This window comes from Carcharhinus amblyrhynchos, chromosome 20 (genome assembly GCF_965287045.1).
Source record: "Carcharhinus amblyrhynchos chromosome 20, sCarAmb.v2.hapA, whole genome shotgun sequence".
In the NCBI taxonomy this organism is placed as follows: Eukaryota; Metazoa; Chordata; class Chondrichthyes; order Carcharhiniformes; family Carcharhinidae; genus Carcharhinus; species Carcharhinus amblyrhynchos.
The window spans coordinates 15,334,587-15,361,619 of NC_137343.1; the positions used below are offsets into that span (position 1 = coordinate 15,334,587).

General features: G+C 42.6%; 1 protein-coding gene across 1 annotated transcript in view; it reads left to right on the forward strand.

Moving 5' to 3' along the window:
- The window catches only part of LOC145355776 (sodium- and chloride-dependent GABA transporter 1-like), a 97,485-nt gene that overhangs the window by 2,762 nt on the left and 67,690 nt on the right, over positions 1-27,033 (forward strand). The window contains exon 2 of the mRNA XM_080208132.1: positions 24,941-25,075. Within this exon, the coding sequence (XP_080064258.1) occupies positions 24,941-25,075 (135 nt within the window). The remainder of the gene's footprint in view (positions 1-24,940; positions 25,076-27,033) is intronic.

Below are 27,033 nucleotides of genomic sequence, written 5' to 3' on the forward strand. Positions count from 1 at the left end.
AGTGCTTCACCTCACACTTTTCAGGGTTAAATTTTATCTGCCCATGTGACCATCTTGTCTATGCCTTCCTGTAACCCAAGACACTCAATCACCCTGTTAACCACCCGGCCAGTCTTTGTGTCATCGGCAGACTTACTGATTATTTATATAAACGACATAGATAACAATGAACAATAGGGAGCCCAGCACGGATCCCTGTGATACATCACTAGCTCCAGTCACTAAAGCAGCTGTCTGTCACCACCCTCTGTCCCCTACCATTAAGCCAATTGTGAATCCATCTTATCAGAGCACCCTGTATCCCATATGCATTTAGCTTCTTAATAAGTCTCCCATGTGGGACTGTGTCAAAGGCTGAAATCCATGTAAACTACATCAACTGCGCTACCCTCATCCACACGCTTGGTTATGTGCTCAAAAAATTCAAATTTGTTTGGCATGACCTCCCTTTGGCAAAACCATATTGAATAACCCTGATCAAATCTTGCCTCTCCAAATAGAAATAGATTCTCTCCCTCAGAATCTTCTCCAGTAGTTTCCCAACCACAGATGTGAGATTCTATAGTTCCCTGGCTTGTCTCTACAACCTTTCCTTAAATAGTAGGACAACATTAGCTGTTCTCCAGTCTTCTGGCACCTCCCCTGTGGCCAGAGCCCCTGCAATTTCTTCCCTTGCCTCCCTCAACAGCCTCGGATACAATTCATCTGGACCTGGAGATTTGTCTACTTTCAAGCCTGCCAATATCTTGTCACTCCCTATGATTTTCCCCAGGGCTTTAGTCTCTCGCCCCAAGTTCCATAACTACCTCCTCATTCTCATGGATGAAAACAGATGTGAAATATTCATTTAACACCCTACCAATGTCTTCAGCCTCCACCCATAGTTTTCCCCCTTGATCCCTAATTCCCTGGTTATGCTCTTCCCATTGATGTACTTATATATCTTAGAATTTTCCCTACTTTTATCATCCGGAGACTTCTCATAGCCCCTCTTTGCTCTCCTGATTTCCTTAGGTTCCATCCTGCACTTTCTGTACTAGCCTCTGCAGACATACTCCATTTATACTTGTTAAATGCCTCTCTTTTCCTTCTCATTGAATCCTGAATGTCTGTGGTCATCCATGGTTCTCTGGGTTTGTTACCCTAGAGGGAATAAGTTGGGCCTGTACCCTCCCCATTTCATTTTTGAACGTCCCCACCCCCCAAACCAACTGCTGTTAGGTAGATTTCTCCACAAGTAACTTGCTCCAATCTACCTTGGCCAGATCCTGCCTAATTAGATTAAAATAAATCTACTCTTCCCCCCAATCGAAAACCTTTTTCTGCAACTTGTCAATTTCTTCGTTAAAGTTTATTTAATAGTTACAAGTAAGGCTTACATTAATCCTGCAATGAAATTACTGTGGAAATTCCCCTAGTTGCCACAGTTCAGCTCCTGTTCAAGTCAGTTCATCTAACCAGCACTTCTTTCAGAATGTGGGAGGAAACCCATGCAGACACAGGGAGAACATGCAAACTCCACAGTCACCCAAGCTGAGAGTAGAGTGCTATGAAGCAGCAGTGCTAACCACTGTGCTACCGTGCCATCATTTGTTATTTGTCCATAACAAATTTGAATTGAACCATGTTGTGATCACTATCACCAAAACGCTCCCTCACCAACACATCAACCACCTGTTCAGCTTCATTCCCCACAATTAAGTCCAGCACAGCTCCTTCCCTTGTTGGATCCTCTACATATTGACCCAAGAAGTTTTCCTGTATAAGTTTCAAGACCTCTACTCCATCTAAGCCCTTAACATGATGGCTATCCCAATTAATATTGGAAAAGTTGAAATCACCTAATATAATAAACCTCCTTATTATTTTTACACTCCTGCAAATTGTGCACATTTGCTTTTCAATTTCCTGCTTCTGTCTGGGGGTCTATAATAAACACCTAGCAATGTAGCTGTCCCTTTTTGTTATTCCTAAGCTCTACCCACATGGCTTCATTTGATGTCCCACCAAAATATCATCTCTCCTTACTGCAGAAACTGCCTCCTTAATTAATAAGACAATGCCTCCTCCTCCTCCTCTTACCACCACCTGTGTCTTGCCTGGAGATTCTATATCTCAGGACGTTGAGATCCCAGTCCTGTCTCTCTCTCAACAATGTCTTTGTGATGGCAATTATCATAATTACACTTACCAATCCTCACCCTTAACTCATCTGTTTTATCTTTAATACTCGTGGCATTAAAGTGGAAGCCCTCCAGCCTTGTCTTACTCCCTTGAACTTACTATCACTGTATTCCCTCTGACCCGATTTGCTTTTCAGTTCTGCTGTGTTCTTATTCTGCTAATATCTGGATTTCAGCCCCCCCCTGCCAAATTAGTTTAAATTCTTCCCAACAGTACTAGCAAACCCACCAGCAGGGATATTCTGCTCTGGTTCAGATGTAGACTGTCATGCTTGTACAGGTCCCACCTTCCCCAAAAGTGGTCCAGGAATCTAAAACCCTCCCTACTGCTCCAACTCTTCAGCCACGCATTTATCTGTGCTGTTCTCCTATTTCTGTACTCAGTAGCTCATGGCACTGGGAGTAATTCAAAGATTACAGCTTGAGAGGTCCTGCTCTTTAGTCTATTGCCTACCTCCCTGAATTCTTGGTGCAAGACCTCATCCCTCTTTCTATTTATGTCATTGGTACCAACATGTACTATGACCTCTGCCTTATCACCTCCCCCTTCAGGATGCCCTGCAGCCATTCAGCGACACCCCAGACCCTGCCACTACAGAGGCAACATGCCATCCTGGAGTCTCCTTCACGAAAATGGAAGTGCCTGTCTGTGCCCCTGACTATGGAGTCCCCAATGACTATTGCTGTTCTGTGTTTTGACACACACACCACCACCACCCCCCAACAAGGCCAGCCGTACAGCCACAGGGGATTCCAACACTGATTGCCTGTCCTTTCTGGCAGTCACCTATCTATCTGTCTGCACCTTGGGCATGACCATATTTCTGTAACTCCTGTCTATGACATGGCAATTACAGGTTGCCAACCTAAAAATGACTCATTTACACTTACTCTTTTGATCTCCTGTAATGTTGAGAAATAGTAATTTCAGGCCAAGATCAGGACAGTCCCAATCAAATAGGTCAACCTGAAACAGCTACTAGAGGGAGTAGGTGTTTAACTTTGCCACAGTTGACATTTGGCCCTGATGGATTGTCCTGGACTCGCCAATCCGAGACTCTGGTGTGAGCAACTTGGAGTGGGGATGGGGGGCAGCATTTGATCTGCCCACTTGTGTTCCAAGAGGATCACTGCATTGAACTTGACTTCACAGCCTGTGTTACCACAAGACTGCATACAGCTGGTGTTATTCCTTGTATTTTCCCCATTCTACAAATTAGCTGCACTAATCTAGCTAAAAAGCTTTAATTTAAATTAGAATTCCTGATTCCGCCTTCAAGGGTTTTGCTGGAGTAAATAAGGAGAAATGGCTGCCACTAGCAGGAGAATTTTAAAATGTGATAATGTTTGGAAGATGATTGGCAAAAGAACCTGAGGAAGGAGACTTTTTTAATGCAGAGTTTATGATTTGGAATGCATTGCCTGAAATGATGGAAGTAAATTAAACAGTAACTTACAAAAGGGAAATTGGACAAATACTTAAAGGAAAAAATTGCAGAGCTATAAGTAACAAAAAGAAAAAATTGCAGGGCTATAGGAACAAAACAGGGAGTTGGTCTAATTTAATGGCACTTTCATAGAGCAGACACAGTTCGAATGGGCCAAATGAGCCCCTGACTCTAAGATCTTACTGAAATTCCACTGACCGTTGACCTCAACATTAATCTTTATGCACATGCACTACGAGTAACACTAAACAAAAAGTTTGGTGCCTACTTTGAAAAAATAAACGTTCCCTGTCCTTTGGTGTCTTGAAACTCCTCTATAAGACTCAAATATTCTTCTTACTACCATTGGTTAACATTCAGTAAATGGCTTTGAAATACCCTATCTTATAGCGATTTAAAGCATGGTTTCTTTACATTTTTTATCCTCTGTATTTACCAATTTATTGACTGGAACAACTTTTGCTTTCTCTTTAGAACTAGAGTCTTTCCTATTCTTCCAGCACCCCTATGGGTTTACAAATGGAGATCTATTGCTATCTAACTGCATATAGCCATCTGCCAGACCACTGCTTTCCAAATCTTAGAAACCTTACAGTCCTCCAGATGTGACCTAATAGCTATTGGGATGCTGTTTCAAAATACTTCCAGTATCGTTAGCTGCATCTCATTCTCAAAATCCTGTTAAACAAGTGTTTCATTCAGCCTTTTCTTCAAGGTCTGAAATTTCAACTGATGTGCTTCAGATTTAAAGTTTTAGTGTCACAAGTAGGTTTACATTAACACTGCAATTAAGTTACTGTGAAACTTCAGTGCGTGTTCAGGGACAGTGAGGGAGAACTTAGCACTTCTTTCAGACTGTGGGTGGAAACCGGTGCACCTGGAGAAATCCCATGCAGACATGGGGAGAATGTGCAAACTGCACAGACAGTGAGCCAAGTTGAGACTCGAACCCCAGTTTCTGACGCTGAGGCAGCAGTGCTAACCACTGTGCTATCATACTGTGCCATCGATGGTTCACTAAGATCCTGCTAGTGTAAATGGCAGCAAGATTTCAGTGAATGTTTCAGGCTGATGACCTTTAATCAGAATGGATTAACGTTTTAAAAGTTTAAATTTGTGTGCATTAGGTACCATAGGTTTAACTACCTCGTAATCTGACGACTGTTTTTCAGAAAGCCTAGAATGTATGTTCATAGCCTTCCCAATCAAAACGTTTTGCAAAATGGAAGTCCGTGGGTCCCTTAACTTTGTAGCTGCCTTTTCAAACTTTATCTCGGTGGAGAGAAAATTTCTTTTAGCTGTTCTTGGTGAATTTAGGCACTGAAAAATTTTAATTAAAGCAATGGATGGGACTCTTACTCATCTGAACTACAAGGGTGCAATCTTTCTGGCCTGCTGTGCTGGTGAATCAATGGAATGGGCGGAAAGATAATGTGCAAGGCTTTGGTGCCAGGCACGAAATGGTTTCATGCCAAAAGCCATCTTCCCAACACTATTTTGCTGGCACGATTGGCTTCATGCCGTTTTTGGCTTAGTATGTCATTAATATTCCAGCCTTCCAGAAGATTCCCCTCTTCACAAGAAGTCTCACCAATGTGGACCAGACACCTGGGCACACTCTTTCCTAGCAAACAACAGATAAATTGAAACCCTGGGACTTTGTGAAGCTCTGCTGATCTCCATGATGATGTAGCCTTCCTGGGCTCACTGCTTTTAAATTAATTGTAGCTTTAACTCAAAACAAAACAACTCTTCTGGCCTGCATTTCTTTACAGGCACTTCTCCAATTCACCAGCAGAAGTAAGCCATCCCGATGTTTTATGACCTTGCCCATCAACTATTCACCCCTCAAGTCAAAATGGCCACAGGTCAGCATGCTGGCAAATAAACTGCTCAGAATTCCTGATCACTCTTCAAGGGATTCTAGGTATCTGAGCAGACAGTTGTGATCTCTCAACACTTGCCATCCATGGGAACCATGGAAATTCAGAGTAAGCCATTTGGCCTCTCGAGCATACTCTACCATTCAATAAGATTACATTGTTCAAAAGCTGCTAAAGCAAAAAGGATAAATGTGCAGAACCAGCACTTGTTGAAATCAAACATACCATTAATCTGCCAACTCAAATGACTGGAGACATCCTAGAGGAGTTGTAGGCTGGTGATATCATACAGATCAGCGCTTGATCTGTACGATATCACCCAATTTGCCATTTTAAGTAATCAAAAGCCATCATAAGTTGTTGAGCTATGAATTTTTTTTGTGTACCTGTAATCTATTCATTAATTCAAAGTTGTTTAATCGAAATTCAGCAATTTAATACTAAATTCATACTTATTTACATGGATTTACTTTTAACAAATTAGCCATCTGCCAGTTAAGGATTCCTACTTTTTTAAGCCCTGATTTGTTTTGGTGTAATCTCGGGATTTACTGACAGGGTGGAAGGAAATGCTGTCCAGGCACTTGTTGCAAACCAGAATAAACTTTCACATTGTGCACAAGAAATACTTGCATTCAATCTTCTTGCACTGGAAAAGGTCAACATGTTTCATGCAATAATTTATTGCAAGTGTTTTTGAACTAGTTGATTTTTGAAACCTTTTGTTTCTTTGCTTGAAGCTGAAAATTTGGGATTGCCATAAGGAATTACTTTACATTATATGCTCTTCAATTTAGTTATCCCAATTGGTTCCACTCTGATCTTAGCATTTTAAACTAGCCAGCAGAGATCACAGAATTTGTTGTGCTGTGATTGATTCCCAATCTTTTGCTGTGCCGCTGGTACTTTGTGATTGGGTGTAACTTGCTGTTCTTCTTCCTTCCCTGCTGAATGGGGACTCTCAAGCTTTGGAGAATCATAAACCCAGTTAAATAACGCTTGTTGCTATTGCCGAATGTAAATTGTATCGTCAGACCCTCCCTCTGCAGCCTGATAGTGGCAGAGGGCAAATAGCCGGACAACTTGTCTCCTTGATCACCCTCAGGGTCCAAGGTCCCAGGCCAGGGGTTTTTTCTATTCATTCATGGGACATGGGCATTGCTGGCTGGCCAGCATTTATTGCCTACCCCAAGTTGCTGAAGGGCATTTGAGAGTTAACCACATTGCTGTGGCTCTGGAGTCACATGTAGCCCAGACCAGATAAGTGTGGCAGATTTCCTTCCCTAAAGGACATTACTGAACCAGATGGGTTTTTCTGACAATCAGCTATGATTTCATGGTCACCTGTAGATTCTTAATTCCAGATACTCTTAATTGAATTCAAATTCCACCATCTGCCGTGGGGGATTCAAACCTGGATCCCCAGAACATTAGCTGAGTTTCTGGATCAATAGTCTAGCGATAATATCACTAGGCCATCATCGCCCCATGTCAGCGCAAGGATGCAAGGGGTCAGTGCACCGTTAGCTCTGCCAAGACTGAAAAGTGTGGTAGGGGGAGGAGGGTGGGGATCTCTGGAGTTTCGGAGGTGGGGTTGGGTCACTCATGTCACTGGTGGGGGGAAGAGTATGACCCATTATTTTGAGTGGTAGTAGGGAGGATGTCCCTCTTTGCTGGGTCCCGTGTGCCAAGCTCACACTGGTCATTACCAGCACTAAAGCCCACCTTTCTCACTGGAGATGCAGATGAACAGTAGGGAACTGGTGAATGCACTTCAAACCCACTAGTTGTATTGCAGTTAGTGGGTTTGCATAATTATTGGGTTGCCACCTGCTATGGGTGAGATCCAGACTGGGACCTGCATGCTGAGAGCATTGTGCCTTGTGTCAAACCTGTTCTTTGCCTGATTCTTGCTAACAGGCCCAAAGAATCCCTCCTAACAGGAAAGGTGGGTCGCCCTTCCTTGTTGACTCCACAGTGGACTTAATGAAGGTCATCAATGCCCCAGAGGACTGTAGGCTGCTCTCAAAAAGTATAAAAAGAGAGAGCTGACTGCTGACTTAACTTGAGGGTCCCCACACCTCGGGTGAGGAATAGGGTTGTGAAGGTAGTGTTTTATGAAGACACTGAGTTGGTACTGGGGTGAACCCGTGCTGTTGGTGTCACAAGAACATAAGGAGCAGGAGTAGGCCATCTAGCCCCTCGAGCCTGCCCCGCCATTCAATAAGATCATGGCTGATCTGTCGTGGCTCAGTTCCACATTCCTGCCCTCTCCCCATGACCCTTAATCCCCTTGCCTATCAAAAACCCATCAACCCGCGTCTTAAAAATATTTAGCGAGGCAGCCTCCACCACTTCAACGGGCAGAGAATTCCAGAGATTCACCACCCTTTGAGTGAAGAAGTTCCTCCTCAACTCCGTTCTAAACCACCCCCCCCTTTATCCTGAGGCTGTGCCCTCTAGTCCTACTGCCCTTTCTGAGCAGGAAGAGCCTCTCCACCTCTATCCTATCCATCCCATTCAACATCTTATATGTCTCAATGAGATCTCCTCTCATTCTTCTAAACTCTAACGAGTACAAGCCTAGTTTATTCAGCCTCTCCTTATAGTTCAACCCCCTCAACTCCGGAATCAGCCTAGTAAACCTCCTCTGCACTCCCTCCAAGGCCGAAATATCCTTGCGTAAGTGCGGCAACCAAAACTGCACACAGTACTCCAGCTGTGGCCTCACCAGTGCCCTGTACAGCTGCAGCAAGATGTGCACTCCACATATTTGTCCAGCTAACTGAGGCTTCCCCCTTGTTGACCGAACAACAGGCTAGTAATTAGCACATAGACCTTGTTCTGATATTTTAACAATATAAAAACGCCACTTCTGAAGCAAATTTTGCCCAATCGTTGTTGTCCCAACATAGTTTTATTCCAATACCATGGCCAGTGGGATCAAGCTGTGTTCTCCAATGTGAAGGAATATTATTATGGTTGCTATATCTGGTAAATGAATAGTCCTGCCCCATTGATTAGAAAGTGACATTAAGATTTTTAGCTTCCATCTCCTTGACTGTTTTTCTTTCCCTTCTCTGTGCTGTGAAAAATGCTCAGACTGAGGAGCTGGCAGCTGATTTGGGCTAAGCCGTTATTGCCCCTGGCAGTTTGCCAGGAAACTGAACAATTCAGCTGACTTCAACAACCAAAACCTGTTTCATGAGACACCTTTGGTACCTTAACCACATTCCATATGATAGCAGAATATGGCGCCATATATTGGATGGAATTTGTATGGCCTAGAGAATTGCCCCACATTCAAAATGACATTAAAATCACAATATGGTAACAGGCTATTGTGCCCAACAATTTGATATTCGTGTTCACGTTCCACATGATCAGTAGTACTAATCCCAAGTACCTTTTCCTGTAACATTCAAAGCCCACCCCTTTTCCTTCAGCTGCCTATCTGATCTATAATTGTTGACATGGTCTCTGTTCAGTTGCTTACTCCAAAAAGTGAATTCTACAGCTTCTCAAACTTTTGGATTTTTAAAATAAAAGCAAAATCTGAATAGAAGCTAGAAATCTGAAATGAAACGAAGTGCTAAAGTAGCTTAGCAGGTCTGGCAGCATCTATGGACAGGATAACAAATAACATTGGAGTCGAGTACGACTTATTTGGAACAGGATTTTTTATTAAGTTTCTCAATTTTAGTCCTTGCCGTTTATAATTAATCTTCTATGTGTCCCTTCAAGACCCCTCAGTTTGCAACTAATATATTTCTATCAAACCTGCCTAATGGTACTTTATCAAATTGGCCCATTGGCAGCTAAAGTTCTTCAATTTCTATATTTCTTCATTCCAGGCCATATCCTAGTCAATGTGTGCTGTTTCCCCTCAATTGCCTCAATATTCTTCCTTTAGTGTCAAACTGAATTATACACACTGTTGCAGTTGGGGACTTAAGCATGTTTCATAAATAAGTTTTTTTTGTGTCGGTCTTCACGGAGGAGGACACAAATAGCTTACTGAATATTAAAGATAGAGGAATGGTAGGAGATGAGGTCCTTAATACAATTACTGTTACTAAAGAGGTAGTGCTTGGTAGACTAACGGGACTGAAGGTAGACAAGTCCCTGGGACCGGATGGAATGTATCCCAGGTTTCTGAAAGAAATAGCAGATGCCTTTGTAATTATTTATTAAAATTCGCTGGACTCTGGGGAAGTGTCGGAGGATTGGAAAACAGCTAATGTTGCGCCGCTGTTTAAAAAAGGTAACAGACAAAAGGCAGGGAATTATAGGCTGGTTAGCTTAACGTCCATTGTTGGAAAAATGCTAGAATCAATCATCAAAGAAGTAACAGCAGAGTACCTAGAAAAGAACAGTTTGATCAAGCAGACGCAGCACGGATTCGTGAAGGGGAAGTTGTGTTTAACAAATTTACTGGATTTCTATGAAAATCTGACTAGTGTGGCAGACAGAGGAGAACTGGTGGATGAGGTGTTTTTTGATTTCCAGAAGGCATTCGATAAGCTGCCTCACAACAGGTTGCTGCAGAAGGTTAGGGTACATGGGGTTGGGGGTAAAGTGTTAGCATGGATTGAGGATTAGTTATCTAACAAGAAGCAAAGAGTTGGCATCAGTGGATGCTTTCTGGTTGGCAGTTGGTGACTAGTGGAGTGCCGCAGGGATCAGTGCTGGGGCCTCAACTGTTTACCATATACATAGACGATCTGGAGGAGGGGGCTGAGTGTAGGGTAACAAAATTTGCTGATGACACGAAGATGAGTGGAAAAGCGAATCGCGTGGAGGGCGCAGAAAGTCTGCAGAGAGATCTGAATAGGCTGAGTGAGTGGGCGAGGACCTGGCAGATGGAGTATAACGTTAGCAAATGTGAGGTTATCCACTTTGGTCTAAATAATAGTAGGAGGGATTATTATTTAAAGGGTGAAAAGCTGCAGCATGCTGCTGTGCAGAGGGACCTGGGGTCCTTGTGCACAAATCGCAGAAACTCAGTCTGCAGGTGCAGCAGGTGGTCAAGAAGGCAAATAGAATGTTGGCCTTTATAGTGAGGGGGATAGAATATAAAAGCAGGGAGGTCTTGCTGCAACTGTACAAGGCACTGGTGAGGCTGCAACTGGGGTACTGTATGCAGTTTTGGTCCCCTTATTTGCGAAAGGATATATTGGCCTTGGAGGGAGTACAGAGGGTTCACCAGGCTGATACCAGAGATGAGGGGGTTAGCTTATGAGGAGAGATTGAATAGACTGGGCCTGTACTCATTAGAGTTTAGAAGGCTGAGGGGGGATCTTATAGAGACTTACAAGATAATGAAGGGGCTAGATAGGGTAGAGGTAGAGAGATTCTTTCCACTTAAAGGAAAACAGAACTAAAGGGCACAGCCTCAAAATAAGGGAGGAGGGGGAGCAGTTTAGAACGGAGTTGAACTTCTTCACTCAGAGGGTGGTGAATCTCTGGAATTCTCTGCCCATTGAAGTGGTGGAGGCAACCTTGCTAAATATATTTAAGTCATGGGTAGATAGATTTCTGATGGACAAGGGAATTAAGGTTATGGGGAGAAAGTGGAACTGATCCACTTCAGATCACCCATGATCTTATTGAATGGTGGGGCAGGCTCGAAGGGCTAGTTGGCCTACTCCTGCTCCTATTTCTTATGTTCTTATGGATTCATCATTATGCCTTGACCATTGATTCTGTTCCCTGCCATAAAAGTTAATATTCCATTAGCTTTTTTTTTGCAACTGTTTTACTTGCGTTATGCATATTTTAAGTGCCTTTTGAACTTAAAAGCCATAGGTCCCTATCCTCCACATCGTCCACCCTGCCTCACTCATTGGAATGGTTATTAGTATTAACCAAAAAGAACTACTAGATTTGCTGACATTGAATTTCATCTTGCTCAACCCATCATATTGCCCATTTCGCTTTGCAGTTTCCTCAATGCTCAGAATTATTTGCTATACCTCCTTAATTTACTATTACCTTCAGTACCTACTCTCTTTCCAAATTGTGAGGTTAATGTACCTTTAAATTAAAAACAAAATCATTGCAAAGCCTCAGGTGATGTCATTGTGGGAGGAGAAAACCTGTGGGTCTGTCAGGTGAGAGAAGTTTTTTCAGCTTTTAGTTTTGTTTTGGCTGCAGTGTTAGAATTAAAAGCATAGCTGAAAGAAGTCTCTTTCTCTTTTTAATTTGGAAGCTTTACCAGTTAGCTAAAAGCTATTTTGTTGGCCATTCTGCAGTAAAGCATCTATATTTTGGGGAACTGATCTGATTGCAAGTTTTCAAGATCACTTGAAATCAGCATTCAACCCAGGGAACTGGATTCCAATGTTATGAGCTTTAGCTTGTGTAGTGATGAATCTGTTTTGAGGGTTTTGCTTAATGGATGTTGGTTTTGCTTAGAACTTCTGATTATATATTGGCGAAGGGTTGTACATTAGTGTGGTTGTTTTATTTTGCTTATAATTGTTTAAAGGTTCCTGCTCATTTTCTTTCTATTCATGTTAACTATATTCTTAAATAAACTTTGTTTGATTCAAAACACCCACTATGGTGTTTTTAATCAACTGATGTGGACCATATGCTTATCCTAGCCGAATTCAAGATGCAGAACTTGTGGTTCAGACAACCTTCATAAAACGCTTTACTTTGTGTCGGTGCCAAAATTTTAATGTATTTAGTGTGGGACATTTCAATGCATGTCCAACCACTCTGGAAATGGTGCCCTTAATTCCCACTTGGGCTTACTCCTTTCTGACCAGCTCATAATCCAATTTGCTACCCTCCCTACTAATTCTCTAATAGTCTGCAGCATGAGTAGCAGTTGCAACAGCTTTCTGAAATTTCAAGTCTTCATCTCCTTTGGCAGTCCCTCAGGGACAAGGGTGACTTGCTTCTGCTCTGGGGAGTTGGGTTCTGTGGAGCCTGAATAGTCCAATCCTGGAGCGCCAGACTCTGCCACAGATATAGCAGGTGGTGTTTGAGGTGGGTGGGCAGGACATTCTGGATTCTGTGCTATCTCCACTGTTTACACTTGGCCTCCGTGTGGTCCACCTGGTGATGTGTGAGGTAATTGATGCCTTCGTGATGCTTCTCCATTTTGTTCGAGCTGGCTGAGAATGGTAGAATTAGGGAACTTGAGGTGAAGGATCCTCTTGGGGAGAGTGATCATTGTATGGTGGAGTTTCTGGTGCAGATGGAGGAGGAGAAAGTGGGTTCCCAGACACGCGTCCTTTGTTTGAACAGAGGGGAGTACGGTAGGATGAGAGAAGAATTGGCGAATGTGGACTGGGGGAGCGCATTGGAAGGTAGGTCTGCTGAGGAGCAGTGGAGGATCTTTAAGGAGATCTTTCTTGGTGCTCAGCAGAAATTTATTCCGATGGTCAAAAAGGACCGTAGGAGGAGAGGTAATAAGCCGTGGATAACGAAGGAGGTGAAGGAAAGTGTTAAATTAAAAGCGGAGGCATTTAGAGTAGCTAAGAGTAGTGGGCGAGAAGAGGATTGGGAGAGGTTTAAATGTCAACAAAGATTGACAAAGAAGTTGATAAAGAAGGGTAGGAGAAACTATGAAGCTGGGCTAGCGCTTAATATAAAAAAGGATAGCAAGAGTTTTTATAAATATATAAAATGAAGAGGCTGGTGAGGGTGAACGTTGGTCCCTTAGAGGATGAGAAGGGGGACTTAGTGATAGGGGATGGGGAAATGGCTGAAGTCTTGAATAACTTTTTTGTTTCGGTCTTCACGGAAGAGGACGTGAATAATTTGCTGGATGTTAGAGATGGAAAGGTGGTAGGACTGGAGGGTCTCGATGACATTACTGTTACTAGAGAGGTGGTGCTCAGCAGACTGGAGGGGCTGATTGTGGACAAGTCCCCAGGACCGGATGGAATGCATCCGAGGGTCCTGAAAGAAATGGCGGAGGTGATAGTGGATGCCTTGGTGGTTATTTTCCAGAAGTCGCTGGATTCCGGGGAAGTGCCGGAAGATTGGAAAACGGCTAATGTTACGCCGTTGTTTAAGAAGGGTGCCAGGCAAAAGGCGGGGAATTATAGGCCTGTTAGTTTAACATCTGTTGTAGGTAAAATGTTAGAATCCGTCATCAAGGAGGAAATAGCGAGGCATCTTGAGGGGAGCTGCTTGATAGAGCAGACGCAGCACAGTTTCGTTAAAGGGAAGTCGTGTCTGACAAACTTACTGGAGTTCTATGAGGATGTGTCTAGGGCGGTGGATAGAGGAGAGCCGGTGGATGTGGTCTTTCTTGATTTTCAGAAGGCGTTTGACAAGGTACCTCGAGGTTATTGCAGAAGGTAAGGGGGCATGGAGTTGGGGGTAGGGTGTTAGCGTGGATAGAGGACTGGTTGTCAAATAGCAGGCAGAGAGTGGGGGTCAATGGGTGCTATTCGGATTGGCGGATGGTGACTAGTGGAGTGCCCCAGGGGTCGGTGCTGGGGCCTCAGCTATTTACCATTTATATAGATGATCTGGAGGAGGGAACCGAGTGTAGGGTGTCGAAATTGCTGATGACACCAAAATTGGTGGAAAGGCAAATTGTGCAGAGGGTGGGGAGAGTCTACAGAAGGATCTAGATAGGCTGGGCGAATGGGCCAGGAAATGGCAGATGGAATTTAATGTTGGCAAGTGTGAGGTGGTCCACTTTGGTAGGAATAATGGTAGGAAGGATTATTACTTACGTGGAGAAAAACTGCAGCAGGCGACGGTGCAGAGGGACCTCGGGGTCCTTGTGCATGAGTCGCAAAAACCCAGCTTGCAGGTGCAGCAGGTGGTCAGGAAGGCGAATGGGATGCTGGCCTTCATCGCGAGGGGGATTGAATATATAAGTAGGGAGGTCTTGCTGCGGCTGTATAGGGCATTGGTGAGGCCGCAGCTTGGAGTACTGTGTGCAGTTTTGGGCGCCGTACTTACGCAAGGATATTTTGGCCTTGGAGGGAGTGCAGAGGAGGTTTACTAGGCTGATGCTGGAGTTGAGGGGGTTGAGCTATGAGGAGAGGCTGAATAAATTAGGCTTGTACTCGTTAGAGTTTAGAAGAATGAGGGGAGATCTCATTGAGACGTATAAGATGATGAATGGGATGGATAGGATAGAGGTGGAGAGACTCTTCCCGCTCAGAAAGGATAGTAGGACTAGGGGGCACAGCCTCAAGATAAAGGGGGGGGTGGTTTAGAACAGAGTTGAGGAGGAACTTCTTCACTCAAAGGGTGGTGAATCTCTGGAATTCTCTGCCCGTTGAAGTGGTGGAGGCTACCTCGCTAAATATTTTTAAGACGCGGGTTGATGAGTTTTTGATAAGCGAGGGGATTAAGGGTTATGGGGAGAGGGCGGGAATGTGGAACTGAGCCAAGACAGATCAGCCATGATCTTATTGAATGGCAGGGCAGGCTCGAAGGGCTAGTTGGCCTACTCCTGCTCCTAGTTCTTATGTTCTTATGACCAGGGACTTAATAGTGGAGATGTTGGCCTGGGAAAGGACACACGTTGGTATGCCTGTCCCACTAGTGGATTTGCAGAAGCAAGATTGGTGATATATAGCAGACACCCCAAATCGCTGGAGAGATATTGACCTGATGTGGGGGAGATAATATTCCTAAAAACATTCAAGTCTCCCATAAATCTGAAAATGGGGTTGTTGCACACCTGACTTTTTGGATGAGTTTGTGACTGCAATCTTCCCACCCTGTCAGCTTATCTTGCAGCTGGAAGAATAGCATGAGGGGGTTGGAGCTTAAGGAAGCTGGCTGCAGCAGACTGCCCAGTGGCGCCCCAATTTGACAATGAACCAATAGATCTCCTGCCAACACTGCCCCACCTCCCCCCAAAATCAGACATCTCTGGAGGCATGTTCTCCCTTCACACCAACGTGGATTGCTGGCAATGTGGCATCAGGACCTTGCCAGTGAGTCCCCTAGAACTCTCTTATTTTGCCAACCAGGCACTGCCAGGATGCCATGTGGGCAATCAGCCAAGCCCTGACCACGCAGGGGCTTCAGTGGCTTCCTGTTTTGCCAGCAACCGTGCACACATGCGCACGGTTTTCCAGCACTGTTCCTCAGGCGTCCAAAGACGACTAGTCCATTTGAAGTCCATGCCATGTTGTCTAAGAACTCACTGCCGATCTTGATGGTCAGGGGGCAGTGTTACAGGAGCAGGCTGGCAAAGAACCTTTTGTTTTCTGGATGTTTAGTCTGAAGCCCATTCTCCTTTCGCTTTTGTGAATGCATCACTGATAATTTGTATATTGGCCTTTGTGTACACACATGGCATCTGCATACTATAGCTCAATGACAGCCATTGGCACAGTCTTGGTTCGGGCCTGGACGCTTCAGTTGGAATAATTCCCTGTTTGTCCACTTCAGGAAACAGAGAATCTGGCGAAATAGTATGAGGGTAATAATTTTTCTCCAATGGCAGTAAAACAGAGGATAGTCATCAACTTCAGGAAGTGTAATAAAGGGCATGGCCCTGTCTACATCAATGTGGGTGAAGTGGAAATGGTCGAGAGCTTCAAGTTTCTGGGTCTCCAGGTCACCAACAACCTGTCCTGGTCCCTCCACACTGCTATGGTTAAGAGAGCCCACCAAGGCTTTCTTGGCTGGATTTCTGACCAATAATGGAATTGAGGGTTATGGGGAGCAGGCAGATAAATGGAACTGAACCACAATCAGATTAGCCATGATCTTACTGAATGGTGGGGCAAGCTCGAGGGGCTAGATGGCCTACTCCTGCTCCTTCTATGTTTTAAGGCATCTCCTTTCTAAGAAGAGTTAGGAAATTTGGCATTTCCGCGATGATTCTCAGCAACTCTTACAAATACGCCATAGGAAGCATCCTTTCTGGATGTATCAAAGCTTGCGATGATTCCTAAGACCACAAATAACTATGAATGAAGCTCAGTCCATCACGCAAACCAGAAAAGCAGCCAGCATAATCGAGGACCCCATGCACCCTGGACATTCTCTCTTCCACCACCTTCTGTTGGGGAAAGAAATACAAACGTCAGATCATGTATGAACTAATTCAACAGCTTCTTCCCTGCTCATCAGACTTTTCAATAGACCTACCTCATTAAATTGATCTTTCTCTACATCTTTTCTATGACTGTAAAACTATATTTTGCACCCTCTCCTCCCCAGTGTATTTTATGTACGGTATGCTTTGAATAGCACACAAGAAACTACTTCACACTGTATACCAATACAAGTGACAAATCAAAAATTAGTTCCACTCCAGCGAGTACCTTTGTGGTAGAAGATGAAGAGGTTGGTATGATGGTATAGCCCTATTTGACCCTAAATCTTACAGATTATCCATATCCAGGGCTAACCATATGAGTACTACGCATTGACTTGTAGCAGGTCAGAAATTGGGAATTCTGTGGTTTTGCTAGCATCCCATGAAAGAATTTTAAGAAAAGAGCTGGCTTTGAGTGTGTTGCAGCCTGAGATATTGTGTTGTACACATGTCACTTCAAGGGAGCATCCATTTTACAGGAATGTCTAGAACAGTGGTCCCCATCCTTCAACAACACCTTTTTTTTCCGGAACTGCCCTCTAGCAAAATACTTTGCAATTTTCAGTCTGTGCTCACAATCAGAGAAAATGGTGATATGGGTGGAAAATCTGGAGCAAATTAGGAAGCATGGGTTTCCATGTTTTACAGTGGAATGTAGATGCCAAAAATCTAACACAATAATGCTAAGCACTGATACCATCAGTAACTATTGCAAAATCTGGACCACTGACTTTGAAAAATGTAAACCGTACAACATAAATATGAACTGTATAAAGGAACCTTAATTTCCTTTAAAAACACAAATTTATCCATTTCATACAAGATTGAATATTTTGAAATGTTCATCAACATGAATGTTAGTTTTTTCCACAGATACTGCCTGATTATTGGTGGTTTTACAGCATTTTTCTTATATCAAATTTGCAATATTTTGGTTTTGTACTAATATAGCCTTTGGGAGAAATAGATTAGCATTTTGAATACTATCTAGGCATTAGCTAAATGTAACTACCGATACAAGTTATTGGCATGGTTTCAATAGTATGATTTGTTTTTAGAGCAGCGTTTGCTGTTTTTTTTTAATTCTTGTATGGCTGTCTCTCGAGTTCTTGTGCTTGTTGAGATTTTGTTTTCCTCGTGGAGCCATTGCCTTCATCTCCAAGTCATGTTGGTCGTGGGCCTGACCAACATAAACTGTGCACGTGCAGCCCTTTCCCAACTAGTGCATGCATGGGAGGCCTGAGGTTCAAGTTTGGAGAAGCTGACAACAGAGCTGAAGACACGTTATTTTTTAGTTTAAGTACATGAAATGTTAATTTGGAATACATTTTAATGGTACAGTTGGTTGTGGTAGGGGTGCACTCTGATCAGGAACCACAGGCCTAGAATGTTAATCCCTACAGTACAGAAGGAAGCCATTTGGCCCATCAAGTTTGCACCAACCACTGTCCCAACCAGGCCCTATTCCTGTAACCCCACATATTTAACCTGCCAATCTCCCCAACGCTAGGGTCAATTTAGCATAACCAATCAATGTAACCCGCATATCTTTGGATTGTGGGAGGAAACCAGAGCACCCGGGGGAAAAAACCCACGCAAACACAATGTGCAGAGTCTACACAGACAGTGACCTGAGGCCAGAATTGAACCCAGGTCCCTGGTGCTGTGAGGCAGCAGTGCTGATCACTGTGCCACCATGCTGCCATTTTGGTCTGATCAAACTTTGTATTGGAAAATGATGCCACCATTACTTACAGGATACTATGAGGCCTGGATAGAGTGGACATGGAGAGGATGTTTGCACTTCTAGGAAAGACTAGAGGGCACAACCTCAAACTAAAGGGACAATCCTTTAAGACGGATGAGAAGGAATTTCTTCAACCAGAGAATGGTGAATCTGTGGAACACTTTGTCACAGAAGGCTGTGGAGTCCAGGTTATTGAGCATCTTTAAGACAGAGGTGATTGATAAGGGAATTAGGGGTTATGGGGAAAAGGCAGAGAATGGGCATGAGAAAAATATCAGCCATGATTGAATGGCAGAGCAGACTCAATGGGCCGAGTGGCCTAATTCTGCTCCTATGTCTTATGGTCTTGTATTCAAAGCACTAATTACAAATTCTAGAAGGAAGCCATTCAGCCCATCAGCCTGTGCTATCTCTTCAAAAGATTAGTCCCATAGCCTGCTCTGTATCATATATGCAACAATTTCTTCTACTTTGCATCCCGTGCATGCAATTTAAATAACAATTTTTTTAAGTTTGTAGTTCTGCCACTGAGAAGGGAGAAAGGTACAAGGAGAAGCAATGTTCCGAAGCATTAAATTCTGCACCCTCTCTTTTCCTTCTCTACATACAAAATTCTTTGTATAACATGCAAGAAACAATACTTTTCGCTCCTTGATGTGACAATAATAAATCATTTAGCTGCTGCATCTTCCTTGGTCTCCTGAGTTACTGTGTAATGGTACTGCATTTTTGCAATTTTAGCATAGAGAAAGAAAGGAGCCGCAAATGGTGTACAACAGCTGAGAGTTATGATTCCCTTGGCATTTTGTAGCAAATTTGTCAATGACTTTTTTTAAAAAATGCAACATTCACACTTACAAAGCAAAAATCCCCTTGTAAATCTCCCCCCCTTCCCCCCCACCACCTCCCCAGCCAACCCAAACACTTAAATCTGTTAACATATGCAAAGAATGAGCTTTGCTCCCTTTTTGCTCAGAATTGGTTTTATAATGATTTGGATTTTGAAATAAAAGTGAGTCTATCAGCGCACATTGCTAAAAGCATAATCAGACAGTCCACTTTGGTGACTGAATTTACATTGAAACACAGTTTTAAGTTTCCCTGCTTGTCCAGAAACTCTGCTATATCAATATCTCATTGCAAGACTTTGACTTCTATGATGTTCCATGTATTTGAATACAATGTACTTGTGATAAAACATGCTAGAAAAATTGGGGCTTGTCCAATCCAATGCGCGAGCCTGTTTAACTAAGTGATAATTCTTAATTGTTACCAAAAACTTCCTTGTCACTCAAAAGGCTTTTTTTAATGTAGATTTTAGATTATTGGGATTGAAAAGAAATAGAATTTAAAATGTTAACTTTTATCTCTCCCAGTCCTATCTTTCCCTCTGTATTTTGCTGTTCATACATGATTTGGCATTTAATAAAATACCCTAACTGGCACTCCTCATCATAAATTCCCATTTAACTAAACAGATTAAGAATGTTCCTATGGATTGCTCCATCACAGGTCTATTGGCCACTGTATGTTTGAAGTTGTAATATCTGTCATTTACTGTTTGGACTTTTTTTTTGAGTTGTGCCATCTGATTCTGTTGAACCAGTTACAATGTGAACGGGTCAGAATGTACAGGCAGTCCTCCCACTCTTATTTTGATGGTCTATGAAGATAGTAGTTAAACTGCATAAGGAGACTTATTTATTTTAGTGTCACAAGTAGGCTTACGTTAACACTTTGTAACAAAGAACTTACTGTGAAATTCCCCTAGTCACCACACTCTAGTCCCTGCTCAAGTCACCTAACCAGCATGTTTTTCAGACTATGGGAGGAAACCAGAGCACCCAGAGGAAACCCACACAGGGAGAACATGCAGGTTCGGCACAGACAGTGACCCAATCTGGGGGCCCCTGGCACTGAGGCAGCAGTGCTAACCACTGTGCCACCCACAATGTAGTATTTTTAACTGGTAGCAAGCAACAAGAAGCTTCAGTTATAAGGAGACTTGCTTGCTTGCGCTCTCATTTCAGTCTCACTTTCTTCCATCCTGTAACATTAACAAGCATACTCATGCCAAAAACCGACAGTAACGGTGTTTGATTTTTAGACCAATTATGGTCTAAATTAGGTCAGTCTGACACAAATCATATCATTGACATAATCTCTATTATATCTTCCTTGTTCAAGGCCACTAATCTAAGCACAGTCTGAATTATGGCAAGAAGCATGAGCAAATCTCAAGAATTATTTTATGGTACCTGCAGTGCAAAGTCACTCTTTTTTAAGTTTGAAATGTTTCCGAGGGTTCTGTCTGACTGCTTTTGTGTCTGGAATCATTAAAATGCCGAAGGAAGTCACTGACCCACAGTGTTTGTGTCAGCAATTTAAAGTTAATAATGAGCCAATCAGACCAGTCAGCTCCAAAGTAATGTTATAATTTCGACAGTCATCCATGCTACCTGTTGTGCAACTTCTACTTCATCCAGTAACACCAGGCGCAGCACGCGTTCAGCGTCTATACCGCTCTAAAGTAGGTGTTATGCTGCATTGTCAAACCAATCCTTGTAGGATAACGTAAGTTATTCTGTTCTATAGCTTTGAGCCTAATCAATATTGTTCATATGCAGCAAATAATTCATTTTGGTGTCTTTTTTGGATTTTCTATTGGACTAATAAGGCAGTCCTGTGGTAACTGCCACAATCACAGTTGCTGACTCATGCTATTTGAATTCTAATTTGCTGCTGATATAAATTGCAGAGTCATTCTGACTTTGAATTTTGGTTGCAGATTAAATGAAGCAAGAAGACATTTTGTTATGATCTTTAAAAGAATTTCAAATATCTGGTTTTAAATTAGCTTTATTGTAAAATGGTGGTTTGTGGCAATGGTCTCTTAAGGGCAACATAGCAAAGTAAAGGTCACTTGGCTTAAGGGACTAATTGGGGCGCAGAGTGGATAATCACCCCAAGGAGTGGCGTCCTCTGATTCTTAGGCTAGAGATATGTAGGGGACTCTGCGGCTGTGTGGTTGCTGAACTACCATATAATTCATAATTCTTTTGGGCACAGCAGTAAACTGCATTTCAAAAAATGTTTGAGGTTTTGAGGAAGGAAACGACTGCTGAGTCTTTTTAAACTTGACGAAAACCAATAGTTGGTGTGTGGGTCTGAGTGAGGTGGTCCACTTTGTTAGGAATAATGGTAGGAAGGATTATTACTTGCATGGCGAAAAACTGCAGCAGGCAACGGTGCAGAGGGACCTCGGGGTCCTTGTGCATGAGTCGCAAAAACCCAGCTTGCAGGTGCAGCAGGTGGTCAGGAAGGTGAATGGGATGCTGGCCTTCATAGCGAGGGGCATTGAATATAAAAGTAGGGAGGTCTTGCTGCAGCTGTATAGGGCATTGGTGAGGCCGCAGCTGGAGTACTGTGTGCAGTTTTGGGCGCCGTACTTACGCAAGGATATTTTGGCCTTGGAGGGAGTGCAGAGGAGGTTTACTAGGCTGATGCCGGAGTTGAGGGGGTTGAGCTATGAGGAGAGGCTGAATAAATTAGGCTTGTACTCGTTAGAGTTTAGAAGAATGAGGGGAGATCTCATTGAGACGTATAAGATGATGAATGGGATGGATAGGATAGAGGTGGAGAGACTCTTCCCGCTCAAAGGTTAGTAGGCCTAGGGGGCACAGCCTCAAGATAAAGGGGGGGTGGTTTAGAACGGAGTTGAGGAGGAACTTCTTCACACAAAGGGTGGTGAATCTCTGGAATTCTCTGCCCGTTGAAGTGGTGGAGGCTACCTCGCTAAATATTTTTTAAGACGCGGGTTGATGGGTTTTTGATAAGAGAGGGGATTAAGGGTTATGGGGAGAGGGCGGGAATGTGGAACTGAGCCACGACAGATCAGCCATGATCTTATTGAATGGCGGGGCAGGCTCGAAGGGCTAGATGGCGTACTCCTGCTCCTATTTCTTATGTTCTCTCTCTTGACTTTCTCTCTCTCGATTCTCTTGTGCTCATGCACTCTGTTGCACTTGTGTGCCCTAGCATGCTCCGTCCTTCCTCCCCTAGCATAGCCAGTCATTTATACCAAAACATTAATTCTGTTTTATCCCCTTTTCCATAGATGCTGCCAGATCTGCTGTTTATCTAGAATTTTCTATCTTTATCAGATTTCCAGCATCCACAGCTTTTTTACTACTTAAGGCTTTAATGGAAGGTTGTGTGTTCATTCTTTTCTGTCTGCCACATATTGAGTTTTGACCTACTCTTTTGTCCAGCATTAAATAAGGAAGCAGACAGCCTAGAAATCCCATAGCCCTTTAGGAATGGGATGCAAGCGTTGCTGGCTGGGTTGGCATTTATTGCCCTTAAACAGAATGGTTTGCTACGGCCATTTCCGAGTGCATTTGAGTCAATCACGTTGCTGTGGATCTGGAGTCAAATGTAGGCCAGATCAGATAAGGACAGCAAACTCCCTTCCCTAAAGGACATTAATGAACCAGATGGGTTTTTATGACAACAATGGTTTCATGGTCATCATTAGATCTATAATTCCAGATTTTGTTTTACTGAATTCAGATTTCACCATCTGTTGTGGTATGATTTGAACAAGGGTCCCCAGAGCATGATTGAGTCTCTGGATTACTAGTTCACTGACAATACCAATACGCCATTGCCTTGGCAAAATACCCACAAGTTGAGGCTCATGGGTTGGGGTAATGTAGGCATGAACGGAAACTGGTTAACAGACAGAATGCAGAGAGTGGAGATAAAGGAACATTTTCAAGATGATAGTGGGCTGCTACGGGTATTAGTGCTGGGGCCTCAGCAATTTGCAATTTATATTAAAGATGTAGATGAAGGGATTTGAGAGTATTGTATTCAAATTTACTGATGATCTCAGAATCCTAGAGACGTACAGCACGAAAACAGACCCTTTGGCCCAACTCACCCACGCTGACCAGGTTTCTTAAACTGAACTAGTCCAATTGGCCTTTGTCTTTTAAATATTGTATTTGTACCTGCCTCTGCCAACACCTCTGGCAGCTTATTCCATATACGCACCACCCTCTGTGTGGAAAAAGTTGTCCCCCAAGTTCCTTTAAAACTTTCCCTTCTCACCTTAAATTCACATGCCCTCTAGTTTTGGACTCCCCTACCCTGGAGAAAAAGCCTTGGCTATTCATCTTACCTATGATCCTTGTGATTTTATAAACCTTTTATAAGGTCAACCCTTATCCTCAATGCTCTAGGGGGAAAAAAATCCCAACTTCTCCTTATAATTTAAACCTTCCAGTCCTGGTAACGTCCTTGGAAATTTGTTTTTTGCACCCTTTCCAGTTTAATAACACTATGTAGGAGGACCAGAAGTCCTCCAGATGTGGCCTTATCAATGTCTTGTACAGTTGTAACATAACATTCCAACTCCTGTACTCTGACCGATGAAGACAAGTGAGCCAAATGCCACCTTCATCACCCTCTCTAACATGTGGTGTCACTTTCACAGAGCTATGTATGTGTACTCCTAGATCTCTTTGTTTGACAACACTCCCCAAGGCCCTACCATTAATTGTGCAAGTCCTCCCCAAGTTTGTCTTGCCAAAATGTATTTATCTGAATTAAAATCCATCTGCTATTCATCAACACATTGAAGATCAGTAGGACAGTAAGCTGTGAGGCAAACTCAAAGACATTTAAGTTATAAAATGCATTTAATGTGGAGAAATGTGAGGTTACTCTGATAGCAAAAATAGAAGAGCATTTTATTTTTTGAATAGTGAGAACCTTTTAACGATGTTCTGAGAGATCTTCGTGTCCTCATATGAGAAATACAAAGTTAGTATCTAGATAACTGCAGATAGGAAGGCAAGTGGGCTGTGTACTTTTAATACAGTTTTTCAGTACAAAAATGAGGAAGTTTGTGCTACGATTGGGTTGGGCTTTTGTGAGACCACGTCAGGAGTAGAGCAAAATTTTTTTTTGGTCTCCTTATTGGAGGATATATTCATTTTGAGGTGGTACAGCAAAGGTTCACTGGATTTATTTCTGCGATGAGGAGTGTCCTCTCATGAGATGTTAAGTTATACTCTCTGGAATTCAGAAGAATGAAAGGTGATCTTATTGAAACACAAGATTGTGAGGGGGCTTCACAGCTTAGTTCCTGAGTGTTTATTTCAAATGGCTGGAGATCAAAGTTCTGAAAAAGTAACCAACCTGAATTGTGAACCCTCTTTTTCTCTCTCCACAGATGCTGCCTGTCCTGCTGAGTATTTCCAGCATTTTGTTTTCATTTTTGATTTCCAGAATCAAAAGTATTTTGAGTTTGTATTAGTAGACAGTGGAATTGATGGGAGCATTTGAGGCCTATTGGTTATTTTTTTTCCCCAAAAGTTAGCAATGGGAAATTATAAGCTGCTACAGAAGTAGTGAAGAGCTAGAACTGGTTAGTACTAATATGCTTTTTGATCCTATGTCTTACAATAATGTTGCCAAGGCATAGTAAGTAGCCATGGATGAATCGATGGCCAAACCTGTCTGCAAACACTGAACTATTGATTTCAATAGCCTAGCTAAACCCCAGATCAGTCTCCTGTATTTTTTTTCTCAAGCATGTTGTTTTTAACATCTGATTTTTTTTCTTGCAGGTGCTTTCCTTATCCCGTATCTGATCATGTTGTTGTTGTGTGGGATTCCGCTGCTCCTCATGGAATTCACCATTGGCCAGTTTACATGCTTGGGTCCTGTTCATGCCTTGGCTAAGCTCTGCCCTCTTCTGAAAGGTTTGTTCATGTCTGTTACTGCAATATTACTACAGTGAAACTCCTCAATTAGAGCTCCTTTGTAATAGAGCATCGGCTCATCTCATTGACTCTGTTATTAAAATTGGTTACAAATGCTGGAGGTAGTTTTTCTCCTCCATACTATTAACTGAACTTGCTGAAACAATTTGCATTTTATGTTCCTTTCAACATGAAATGTCCTAAAGTTCTTTGCAGATTAAAAAGTGTAATTCCTCATAGTGGTGATCATTGTCCAAATCTCTTATTTATTAAAATAAAGTGCTTCAATCAGACCATTTTAATTTATCTCTTGGTACATGCTATTGTAATGAGTCCCACTTGCCATTAAACTCCTGACGCCATCATTGGTATTTTGAAAGACTTGAATCTTGATGCCAAAGCTGCTTGTTTTTATTTAATATTAAACTGAGGGTTTTGTAATAAAAATGGTCTGTAATAATGGAGCGTTCTTTCTTGAATAAACTGAGGCGTATAGAACTCTGTGGCTACGTATTGCCTTTGAACAGTGATGCCCATTTGGTTCCTCCTCAGCATAAATTTCAGTTGATTACTCATTCCCAAATCCTGCTATTGGATAATTTGTTGCCTTTAAAGCTGAATTAAGTGTAGACCTTGAACACCAGAGTTTTGTGGTTTTGACTTTATTAAGCTCGGTGTGAAGAGAAGTTACTTGAGCAGAATACAATCTTTTGTGTTATCATCCACTGTTCAGGTATCACCTCACAGTTTATTTACTTAGTTAATGACTTCTGATAAGTACCTTACTCTTCCCTGTTAGCTCCCTTTTGCAATAAGGTCTCCTGTGATGCTTCCCGTGGATCAGCAACTTATCTCCATGTCTGAACGGCATTTCATCATGAACAGCTTCCTGCTCTGACCTCTAGTTTATCTATTCAGTTATGGTTAGAGCTCTCTCTCTCTCTCTTTTCCCCCCCGCCCGCCTTGGTTATTCATTTATATTGACTTGGCTATCCAATGCCCATCTTGGATACACTTGTGGAGTAGGCACATCATGATCGTTCTGATGGCTAATACTAATCAAATAACTAATAGTCCCATTAGGGCCAGTCTAGCCCAGGGATGTAATTCTGCATTTCTTGCTATCTCCCACTCTTAATGGTTTCCTTTTTCATGGTTTTTGAGGTTCCTGTTCTGTGGGCTGTGGATTTCAGACAGAGGGGTAAAGGAGGTAATACAATGTCTGACTTGCAGGATTGCTTTGCCTCATTTTTTTTTCCCTCATGCAGTTTGACTTAAGTTGCATTTTATGACAGTGCACCAGAATCTTATCACCAATTTGATTTTCTTTTTTCTGTTGAAAACCTTCAGAGTTGTTGTTTTTGACATGGGTATCTTGTCAATCCAAGAGTCATAAAGGCAACTGTTGTAGTCATGTGGTATTTTCTCCTACCTTTTCATAGTATTGGCTTGTTCCTTTTCCCAGAATCCTAGACTCCTCTTACAATTGGGTAATTCCTTGTCAACTGTGAACCTGCAGGCTGGAGTGGTACATTACTCTATCATGTCCAAGTGGTCCCTTTTTGGGGATGTGGCTTTGCATGATCAGTGCTATTCACATTCTGTCCTTCATTATCATTCTTAATATTTTTTCTGTACCTGGCTTATTCTAGAGTCTTCAGTTACTGATGGACTCTATCTGGTACAATTTCCAAAATTGGCTTTGATTTAATTTCTTTATGGAGGCTCATGTTCTTATTCACACCCTCATCTCATTGGGCCAAGAATACCATACGTAATCACTGTCCTTGTCCCACCAAACAATGGATAAAGGAAGGGATAATTTCCAGAACACCTAGTCTTTTTTGAAGCACATATTTACCACAGTGACGCCTATAGTAAGATTTTAGTTCTGGTTGACCTCAGATTTGGCCTGTATTATTTCATCAATTGCATCTTGATGCTTTAAGATTCATTAC